Source organism: Schistocerca americana, chromosome X (assembly GCF_021461395.2).
Source record: "Schistocerca americana isolate TAMUIC-IGC-003095 chromosome X, iqSchAmer2.1, whole genome shotgun sequence".
NCBI lineage: Eukaryota > Metazoa > Arthropoda > Insecta > Orthoptera > Acrididae > Schistocerca > Schistocerca americana.
In genome coordinates, this window is record NC_060130.1 from 927631734 (window position 1) to 927643966 (window position 12233).

The following is a 12233-nucleotide window of genomic DNA, read 5'->3' on the forward strand; positions in this document are numbered from 1 at the left end:
GAGGTTGTAACAATGAAAAATTGTACTGAAATGCAGAAGGATCTGCAACGAATTCACGCATGGTGCAGGGAATGGCAACTGAATCTCAATGTAGACAAGTGTAATGTGCTGAGAATACATAGAAAGAAAGATCCTTTATCATTTAGCTAAAATATAGCAGGTCAGTAACTGGAAGCAGTTAATTCCATAAATTATCTGGGAGTAGGCATTAGGAGTGATTTAAAATGGAATGACCATATAAAATTAATCATCAGTAAAGCAGATGCCAGACTCAGAGTCTTTGGAAGAATCCTAAGGAAATGCAGTCTAAAAACAAAGGGGTAGGTTACAGTACACTTGTTCACTCACTGCTTGAATACTGCTCACCAGATAGGGTTCATAGAAGAGATAGAGAAGATCCAATGGAGAGCAGCGCACTTCGTTACAGAATAATTTAGTAATCGTGAAATCATTATGGAGATGATAGATAAACTCCAGTGGAAGACTCTGCAAGAGAGACGCTCAGTAGCTCAGTATGGGCTTTTGTTGAAGTTTCAAGAACATACCTTCTCCAAGACGTCAAGCAGTAAATTGCTCCCTCCTACATATATCTCGTGAAGAGACCATGAGGATAAAATCAGAGAGATTAGAGCCCACACAGAGGCATACCGACAATCTTTCTTTCCATGAACAATGTTGTTGTTGTGGTCTACAGTCCTGAGACTGGTTTGATGCAGCTCTTCATGCTACTCTATCCTGTACACGCTTCTTCATCTCCCAGTACTTACTGCAACCTACATCCTTCCGAATCTGCTTAGTGTATTCATCTCTTGGTCTCCCTCTACAATTTTTACCTTCCACATTGCCCTCCAATGCTAAATTTGTGATCCCTTGATGCCTCAGAACATGTCCTACCACCCGGTCCCTTCTTCTTGTCAAGTTGTGCCACAAACTCCTCTTCTCCCCAATTCTATTCAAAACCTCCTCATTAGTTATGTTATCTACCCATCTAATCTTCAGCGTTCTTCTGTAGCACCACATTTCGAAAGCTTCTATTCTCTTCTTGTCCGAACTATTTATCGTCCATGTTTCACTTCCATACATGGCTACACTCCATACAAATACTTTCAGAAACGACTTCCTAACAATTAAATCTATACTCGATGTTAACAAATTTCTCTTCCCCAGAAACACTTTCCTTGCCATTGCCAGTCTACATTTTATATCCTCTCTACTTCGACCATCATCAGTTAATTTGCTCCCCAAATAGCAAAACTCCTTTACTACTTTAAGTGACTCATTTCCTAATCTAATTCCCTCAGCATCACCCGACTTAATTCGACTACATTCCATTATCCTCATTTTGCTTTTGTTGATGTTCATCTTATATCGTCCTTTCAAGACACTGTCCATTCCGTTCAACTGCTCTTCCAGGTCCTTTACTGTCTCTGACAGAATTACAATGTCATCGGCGAACCTCAAAGTTGGAATAGAAGGGAGAACCGTTAGAAGTACTCAAGGCACCCTCCGCCACACACCGTCAGGTGGCTTGCAGAGTATGGATGTGGATGTAGATGTAGATTCTACCATAACTTTACACAATATTAATACAGAAGCTGTTTAGCATGATCAAAAGATTTGATCAAAATCCACAACAGGTATTAGCACACTGACAAATCACAAGAAATGGTCAACAAACAACTGGATCATGACTCACAAGTGCTGGCTTTCCACAAGGTTTTACATTTACATATATATACATACTCTGTAAACCACCATAAACAGTGTGGTGGAGGGTATCCTGCATCACTACTAGTTATTTTTGTGGTATAATAATTTATTAATCAATATTGCTGGAGCCTGGGCTTCAATGAAGATTCCTGCAGGCACAACAAGTGACACTTGGAACATTCATCACCAATAGGATGATCTGACCACTAAATAACCTCCAGCCCACCAACCAACAAAAACCTTCAGGACAATGTTATAAATGGCGGGCACCTGGGCACCTACTTCTTGTTCAAGATTAGTTCTACATTGCTGGTTGATGTTGAACATTACTGAGCTGTTGATAGCTAGCTCTATTGGTAAATATTCAGTGTACATACATGCACGCCCATGCTGAGCCTCTGCTTATAGCTAGCAACAGATGCCACAAGAGGTCAACAGTGTAGCAGTTCTTCAGCAACAAGTTGAGTAATTACGTTTATTTAAAGTTCACTTGTGTCGACTAATCTTCTGATTGCTTGTCCAGATGCCTTTAGTGACTGATCCCATTGGCCACTTCCCACCCATTTATCATTACCAAAAAGGACATAATGTTTTACTCCTTGGAATGTAAAGGTTTCCAGCTTGCATCACATCAATTTCCTTTCCTGTTCCACTTGCAATGAGAGAAATATGACTGGCTATATGCCTCTGTATGACCCCTAATTTCTTGATCTTACCTTCATGGACCTTGTGCAATATGTATGTTGGTGGCAGTAGAATCATTCTGCAGTCAGCTTCAAATGCCAGTTCTCCATTAACAGAATGCTGCCTTCCCTCCAAGGATTCCCATTTGAGTTCCTTAAGCATCTCTGTAATACTTGCGTGTTGTTCAGACCTACTGATAACAAATCTAATAGCCCACCTCTGAATTGCATCAATGTTTTCCTTTAATCTGACTTGGTGCAGATCCCAAATACTCAAGCAGTAATCAAGAATAGGTCACACTAGCATCCTATATGTGCTCTTCTTTATAGATTAACTACACTTTCCCAAAATTCTCCAAATAAATCAAAGTCGACCATGCACCTTACCTACCACAGCCCATATATGTTCTTTCCATTTCATACAGCTTTTGTCTCTGTTGCTCTTCAGTGTATATATAGTTGGGATTTACATGATCGAGTGGGGGATAGCACTAAGATCTCGCAATTGTTGATGATCTCTGCATTATTGCAACCCGAGAGATAGTAAACTATTGTATTCAGACATTAGGACAACTGATGGAGAATTTACAATCTTGGCTCATAAACAACTCACTTTAAATATCTCCTAGTAAGACCTCTGTCTGTGTATTCACTAGACACAGATTTGCAGGCTTGATACAAATAAAACTAGGCCCATATACACTTCCAGTCAAGAAAACTGTCAGACCACAAACTGACGTGGAGCCCACATTTTGGAAGAGTAACACAAAAATGTGAAAGTTTAATAATTGTCCTATGAGCAGTTACGGATATTGCCTGAGAGGGATGGTGAGGGGCTGACACCAGTGTAACTCTATGCATTTACAGAGCACTCAGCACTTTTTCAAACCTACTAGACTATGCAGGCATCTTATACAGATCTGCAAGCAAATCCATGCTACTTAACCTGGACAAAATACAGTATAATCTGCTCTGCATCTAGGTCAGAGCGATGAAATCAATGTCAATAAATGCTCTGTTACGGGAGAAATTAGAAGCACCACCACACACCACATCTCTGACAATGTAATCTCGCAATGAAGTTCATGCTGAAGCAAGTCAGTTTATGAGACCACTGGTTATGCAGAACATCCATATGGTGGAAATCAACTATTTTACCAAATGCTATTGGGTCAACAAACAAGCACCAACATATGTTCTAGATTACTTGAAAATAGAAGAACTCCACCACAGAGTGATGTGCAAGACAGCTCTACCGTGTTATGACAACAATTATCATACATCCCTCACACAAATCAAAGCAAACATTCTGAATGATAGCTATGATAATCCTTCAGAGCATGTACGGTGATACAAGTCTTAATGCACATAATGGCTGCCAAAATAATACACAAAGATGGTGCCTAGACTGCAAATGGCGCTAGATATGCATTCATAGACCAGACAACACAGTTTGGGGATGTTATAAATTACCTGTACAAATGTCTGTTACGCAGAGCCAGTAGCCATTTTAGAAACAGTAACTATAGAGGAAATTGCAGTGAGGGCAAATTTATTTTTTTAACTGATTCCTGAGCACAAGTCATGACCTCAAAAAACCATTTTACACAGCAACATGACGACACAGTCAATTATGCAATTATGCAGCAAAAATACATCACATTAATGTGGGTCAAAGGGTCCAGCGACATCTGCAGCAACAAACAAGCCAACCAGATCGCTGAATGAGGTGTTGCTTCAGGAATGCCATGTCATCCGAATATTCTGCACACAGACTTTATATGCCTTAAAGGGCAGGCAGGTTGATTTGACGGGGAATGGGACCAAACAGTGAGGTCATTAGTTGCATCAGATTACAGAATGATGGGGAAGGAAGTTGGCCGTGCCCTTTCAAAGGAACCATCCTGCAATTTGCCTGAAGCAATTTAGAGAAATCAAGGAAAACCTAACTCATGATGGCCAGACGTGGCTTTGAATCGTCGTCCTTCTGAATGTGAGTCCAGTGTGCTAACCACTGTGCCACCTCGCTTGGTGACTTAAAAGGGACAATGCGATTGAGGTGGGATGAGGAAAGGAGCAGACGAACCAGTGGCAAAGGGTTCAAATGGTTCTAAGTACTATGGGACTTAACATCTGAGGTCATCAGTCCCCAAGACTTAGAACTGCTTAAACCTAACTAACCTAAGGACATCACACACATCCATGCCCGAGGCAGGATTCGAACCTGCAACTTTAGCGGTTGCGCGTTTCCAGACTGTAGTGCCTAAAACCGCTCGGCCACCCCGGCCGGCAAAGGGAAACATTATAACAATAACCCTGTGACCCTATCAATGCAATGGTAAATGAAGCACATGGTGTAAACGGGACCTTATACAACCACTTTCAAATGAATTTCGAATGTGGTCACTTTTTTTTTTTTTTAAAAAAAAAAAAAATACACCCACTTACATCACTTGGGGCTCACTGTCAACCATATTTGTACTTGTAGGGAAGAAAAAGACATGAACCATATAATTTTGGAATGTTCTGCAATGACAGACAGGATAGGTTGTACACTAAGTCAAGTAACTGGTATAGGGGGACTAAGACCTCCATTGCATTGCCACTCTTTTGGTAACAACAGGCGTTAGGGTGGATAAACTCATATACATAGTTCTCAAGGAATTATGAATGTCTGTATACACTGAAGAGCCAACGAAACTGGGACACCTGTCTAATATCGAGTAGGGTCCCTGTGAGCAAGCAGAAGTGCTGCAACACAACGTGGCATGGACTCGACTAACGTCTGAAGTAGTGCTGGACGGAGCTGACATCATGAATCCTGCAGGGCTATCCATAAATCCATAAGAGTACGAGGGGGTGGAATCTCTACTCAACAGTACCTTGCAAGGCATCCCAAATATGTTCAATAATGTTCATGCCTAGGGGAGTTTGGTGGCCAGTGGAAGTGTTTTTTCACTCAGAAGAGTGTTCCTGGAGCCATTCTGCAGCAATGCGGGATGTGGGGTGTTGCATTGTCCTGCTGAAACTGCCCAAGTCTGTCAAAATGCACAATGGACATGAATGAATGCAGGTGATCAGACAGGATGCTTATGTATGTGCTACCAGTCAGAGTCGTAACTAGATGTATGAGGGGTCCCACACCACTCCAACTGCACATGCCCCACACCATTAAAGAGTGTCCACCAGCTTGAACAGTCCCCTGCTGACATGCAGGGACCATGGATTTATGAGTTTGTCTCCATAGCCATACACATCCATCTGCTCAGTACAATATGAAACAAGACTTGTCCAATCAGGCAACATGTTTCCACTCATCAACAGTCCAATGTCGACGTTGACAGGCCCAGGTAAGGCATAAAGATTTATGTTGTGCAGTCATCAAGGGTACACAAGTGGGCCATCGACTCCAAAAACCCATATCAATGATGTTTCATTGAATGGTTCACATGCCGACACTTGTTGATGGCCCAGAATTGAAATCTGCAGTAATTTGCAGAAGGGTTGCACTTCAGTCACATCTCTTCAGTCTTAATTGGTCCTGTTCTTACAGGATCTTTTTCTGGCCGCAGCGATGTTGGAGATTTGATGTTTTACTGGATTCCTGATATTCACAGTACACTCGTGAAATGGTCATATGTGAAAATCCGCACTTCATCACTACCTGAGAGGTACTGTGTCCCATCGCTCGTGCGCTGACTATAACACCATGTTCAAGCTCACTTGAATCTTGATAACCTGCCATTGTAGCGTAACCAGTCTAACAACTGCAACAGACACTTGTTGTCTTATATAGGCATTGCTGACCACAGTGCCGTATTCTGCCTGTTTATACATTTCTATATTTGAATACGCATTCCTATACCAGTTTCTTTGGTGTTTTAGTGTACAATTAGCTACATCAAAATCTAGATCATGTGAATATGGCAGGAAGGAAGAGGAAACTAAAAAATGGTACCATATGTGAAAGTGGCCTCTCTGAAAGTGGCCACTCTAAGGGGACACAGCAGAAACAAAGAATTGTGTTGCCTGGAGGTCGGACCCCAATTATCCAATACATCAGGAGACAAATCAGATACATAAAGTAAAGTTAAGTGTACTTGTACAAATCTTTTAGTTAAAAATAATACATCTTTTATTGCAACTGGTTTTCATTTAAATTTTGTACACAGAGAAGTATACTGTATACATACCAATTTTATAAAAATTATACCTGTTTTGCTACAAATGGATTTAAATTTCTACATATATAATAGTCAAAAGTGACAGTTGTTACTGATATGTATAAACTATGGTTGGCTGCATGGTCATGAAACCAAAAGTTAATAAATAAATTTAAAAAAATACATCAAACACAACTGAAGTAATTTTTGCTTCACCCAACTACAGGTGTGTTTATTTTACTGGATTATCCAATGTGAATAGTCAGCATATAGCCATATTTTAACTGAGAAAATGGAATATTTTTGTACACCTGTTGCTGCAGCACTGGTGAAATATCACGAACATGATCCTTGGAGGATTAAAAAAATCAAACGGAGTATGGTGGATGTTTGATTTTCCCCCCTGTCATCAATAAGGCTACTTCAATCAAGTATTTCAATTCAGAAGTTTTTTAACTGAAACTGAAGGATAAGAAATTAAAAATGCAGATCATCTTTTCAGATAATTCCTTTTGAAATTGAATAATGATCTATGCAAGTAGAGGAGGAGGAGATTAGTGTTGACAACGAGGTCATTAGAGACGGAGTACAAGCTCAGATTTGGGAAGGATTAGGAAGGAAATTGGCTGTGCCCTTTCAAAGGAACCATCCCAGCATTTGACTGAAATTATTAGAAAAGTCACGGAAAACCTAAATCAAGACGGGTTTGAACCATCATCCTCCCGAATGCGAGTCCAGTGTGCTAACCACAGCGCCACCTCGCTCGGTCTATGCAAGTAGAAATTACTATTATATTGTGTCATAAGTAAAAAATTTTGCTATTACACACTGATGGAAAAAAATATCACAACACCAAGAAGGAATTGTGTGACAAACGAAAGTTGGTAGGTGTGTTTCTACATCTGACAGATGATGTCTATTCAAGTTTCATGCAAATCGCATAAGAGTGCTACTAGTAGCGTCACTATGATGATGCAAATCAGGCTTGCTTTAAATACATGCTGCAATGGTCGTGAGTGTTAGTTGCCTTTGAGACTGGACGTGGTGAGTTTATTTTAGTCAAGAATGCCTTTAAGGCAACATAGACGCTATTATCAGCACGTCACTGAATTTCAATTGCATCATTTACTAGGGCTGCAAGAAGCTGGATGTTCCGTCTTCAATATTGCAGAAATACTTGGCAGGAATGTAGCCACTGTACATGATTTCTGGCAGTGGTGATTACGAGAATGAACAACCACAAGAAGACTAGGCTCAGGACGGCCACATGGCACTACTGAGAGGAAAGACCATTACGTTTGGCGTATGGTTCACATGTATCTACAGTAGCAATTTGAGCAACAGTTGGCACCACAGTGATATAATGAACTGTTACACATTGTTTACTTCATGGACAGCTTTATAATTTATGGACCTTTTTATGTATCTTTCTTTGGTTCAGTGCATTTCTATTTATAAATCTAAAACTTACTTGAGATTTTCCCCACTGAATTCTTTATCAAGAAATTTGGTGAAATGTTCCTTCCCTACAGGATCTTGCAGTAGCTCCTGAAGGCTGAATGCCCAGCGTTTTACTCGCCGAGCAGAAATTTCTTTCCTGCAAGTATATGAGAATATGCGTTATTCTGTCATCTACCTAACATAAAAATAATGTGTCTCATGTTTATAAAATAAAAGTGATATTTTATCACTCTAGACAAAATCTCTCTCAGTAGATCTGCAATCATTGTTAGCACTGAATGCTAGTACTCTCGTCTTGGTCACTTATATGTGTTCTTATTTACCATCTCATTACTTGTTTCAGGATAAACACATCATCAGATATGCCAAAATCAATTTATGAGGTGTCATCAAAAAGTAATTGGAACTTTTTAATTTTGCATGCTTTATACATCGTGGTTTCAAATAGTTTTTTTTACCTTGTTGGTGCACATGTTCCTGATATGTTTGCATTTTCAGCCATTTTGAATATTAAGTTTATCGTTCACAGTCAAAAAGGTCATAGATGTTTTCATGTGCTCAGCATATTTTTAATGTGAGTGGTATGAACATTTCAAAGAGGGTTGAGAAGACAATGAAGATAATGACCGCCCTGGACAATAGCACATCAGTTACTGATGACAATGTGGAAAAAGTAAAGAAAATGGTCCTGAAAAGTTGCTGAATCACCCTCTGTGAGGTTACTAACAATGTCGGCATATAATTTGGCTCATGCCAAGCAATTTTTTTGGGTGTTTTTGGCATGAAATGAGTAGCAGCAAAGTCTGTTCCGCAACTGTTGAATTTTGACCAAAAACTATGTCACATAGAAATGGTTCAGGAAGTGCTGAATGACATCGACAATGTTCCAGAACTTCTAAAGAAGGTTGTAACAGGTGACAAAACATTGGTATACAGGTATGATGTCAAAACCAAGGCCCAATTGTCTCAATGCAAATTATCTGAAGAGCCAAGACAAAAAAAAAAAAAAAATTCAAGCAGTTCAATCATACATGAAGGTTCTTCTCACAGTTTTCTTTGATTACAGTGGGGTAGTGCATCATGAGCTCTTGCCTTATGGCCATACTACATTCCTTACTACCTGGAAGTTATGCACTGTTTGTGTGAAGCAATCTGAAGAAAATGACCAGAATTGTGGCAAAACCACTCCATGGAAATTGCGTCATGATAATGCCCCTGATCACATTCAGTGCCTGTTCATGATTTTTTGGTAAACAACAAAACCATTATGTTGCCGCAGCCACCATGCTTGCTGGACATGGTCTCCTGTACTTCTCTCTATTCCTGAGGCTAAAAAGATTTATGAAAGGACTTTGTTTTGTCACCATTGATGAGATAAAAACAGAATGGCTGAAGGAGCTGAACAAAATAATAAAAAATAAGTTCCAGAAGTTCTTCCAAGACTGGAAAAAGCACTGGCACAACTTAATTATACCTGAGAGAAATTACTCTGAAGGAGAATAGATGATCATGAATAAACAAAGATTCTTTGATTACAACAAAAATTCCCATAACTTTTTGATCATGCCTTGTAACATAGCCTGTCATCGACTGTTTCATCCCATAACACCCAATGCCCCTGAATTTATGGAATGGACTAGGAGATGACATGATACTTTGCATTGATTTTGACAGATCTGATGATGAGTTTATCCCAAAAAGCGTTTTGAGATGATAAAAAATTATATTGGTGACCAAGAGAAGTGTATTATAATTCAGTGATGTTTTACACAGTAATATGTAACATGTTGTATGAAGTAATTGTCTCTTATCACATGTAATCACCTGCTACATATACAGGGTGGTCCATTGATAGTGACCGGGCCAAATATCTCACATAATAAGCATCAAACAAAAAAACTACAAAGAACGAAACTCATCTAGCTTGAAGAGGGAACCAGATGGCGCTATGGTTGGCCCACTAGAGGGCGCTGTCATAGGTCAAACGGATATCAACTGCATTTTTTAAAATAGGAACCCCTATTTTTTATTACATATTTGTGTAGTACGTAAAGAAATATGAATGTTTTAGTTGGACCACTTTTTTCACTTTGCGATAGATGGTGCTGTAATAGTCACAAACGTATAAGTATGTGGTATCATGTAACATTCTGCCAGTGCAGACAGTATTTGCTTCATGATAAAATTACCCATGTTAAAGTAGACCATTTACCAATTGCGGAAAAGGTCAATATCGTTTTGATGTATGGCTATTGTGATCAAAATGCCCAACGGGCGTGTGCTATGTATGCTGCTCGGTATCCTGGACGACATCATCCAAGTGTCCGCACCATTCACCGGATAGTTACTTTATTTAAGGAAACAGGAAGTGTTCAGCCACATGTGAAACATCAACCATGACCTGCAACAAATGATGATGCCCAAGTAGGTGTTTTAGCTGGTGTCGCAGCTAATTCGCACATCAGTAGCAGACAAATTGCATGAGAATCGGGAATCTCAAAAACGTCGGTGTTGAGAATTCTACATCAACATTGATTGCACCCGTACCATATTTCTGTGCTCCAGGAATTGCATGGTGATGACTTTGAACGTCATGTACAGTTCTGCCACTGGGCACAAGAGAAATTACGGGACGATGACAGATTATTTGCACGCATTCTATTTAGTGATAAAGCGTCATTCACCAACAGTGGTAACGTAAATCGGCATAATATGCATTATTGGGCAACGGAAAATCCATGATGGCTGCGACAAGTGGAACATCAGTGACCTTGGTGGGTTAATGTATGGTGTGGCATTATGGGAGGAAGGATAATTGGCCTCCATTTTATCGATGGCAATATAAATGGTGTAATGCATGCTGATTTCCTACTTAATGTTCTACCGATGTTACTACAAGATGTTTCACTATATGATAGAATGACGATGTACATCCAACATGATGGATGTCCGACACATAGCTCGCGTGCGGTTGAAGTGGTATTGAATAGTATATTTCATGACAGGTGGCTTGGTCATCGATGCACCATACCATGGCCCGCACACTCACCGGATCTGATGTCCCCGGATTTCTTTCTGTGGGGAAAGTTGAAGGAAGGATATTTGCTATCATGATCCACCGACAATGCCTGACAACATGCGTCAGCGCATTTCAATGCATGTGCGATCATTACAGAAGGCGAACTACTCACTGTTAAGAAGAATGTCGTTACATGTATTACCAAATGCACTGAGGTTGACAGATATCATTTTGAGCATCTATTGCATTAATGTGGTATTTACAGGTAATCACGCTGTAACAGCATGCGTTCTCAGAAATGGTAAGTTCAAAAAGGTACATGTATCACATTGGAACAACCAAAATAAAATGTTCAAACATACCTATGTTCTGTATTTTAATTTAAAAAACTTACCTGTTACCAACTGTTTGTCTAAAATTGTGAGCCATATGTTTGTGACTATTACAGCGCCATCTATCACAAAGCGAAAAAAGTGGTCCAACTAAAACATTCATATTTCTTTACGCACTGCACGAATATGTAATAAAAAACTGGGGTTCCTATTTTAAAAAAACGCAGTTGATATCCATTTGACCCATGGCAGCACCATCTAGCGGGCCAACCATAGCGCCATCTGGTTTCCCCCTTCAAGCTAGACAAGTTTCGTTCTTTGTAGTTTTTTTGTTTGATGCTTATTTCGTGAGATATTTGGCCCAGTCATGATCTATGGACTACCCTGTATATTAACTTTGAAGTTTTCTTGTAGTTTTGCAGATGGTTAATATGACCTGATAGTTTAAAAATAATTCATTCCTGCTGTAAAAACATTCAAATATTTAAAGAAGACGCAAAATGGATGAGAACAGAGGTATCATTGAGTTGAACTTTTGAGTTTAACCTTTGAGTTTAACCTTTTTATTTTTGCCATTTGGCTTTTGCCAAATTTAGAAGTTAGTGTCAATCTGATTGATTCTCACGTCAAGTTTGGACTACAGACTAATATAATCAGGTTATTTAAAAGTTGCCCATTTAGTGAGCCTCTATAGAAACTGTGTCTCTCTTAAACAAGTCTTGTTAGTGGTATAAAGCTGAATGAACATACATGTGAGCAACACATTATTTACAGCCATGTCTTTAAAGTACCACAGGCAATAATTTTTAGTAATTAAATAATCTTTCATTTCAAAACTAATTTCTTGAATATTGTATTCATGCTT

General features: G+C 39.4%; 1 protein-coding gene across 2 annotated transcripts in view; it reads right to left on the reverse strand.

Annotated features, from left to right (window-relative positions):
* LOC124554711 (regulator of G-protein signaling 7) overlaps positions 1 to 12233 on the reverse strand; it is a 268534-nt gene that overhangs the window by 34128 nt on the left and 222173 nt on the right. For both annotated transcript variants that reach the window (XM_047128349.1, XM_047128350.1), the window contains one exon: positions 8028 to 8153. In XM_047128349.1, the coding sequence (XP_046984305.1) occupies positions 8028 to 8153 (126 nt within the window). The remainder of the gene's footprint in view (positions 1 to 8027; positions 8154 to 12233) is intronic.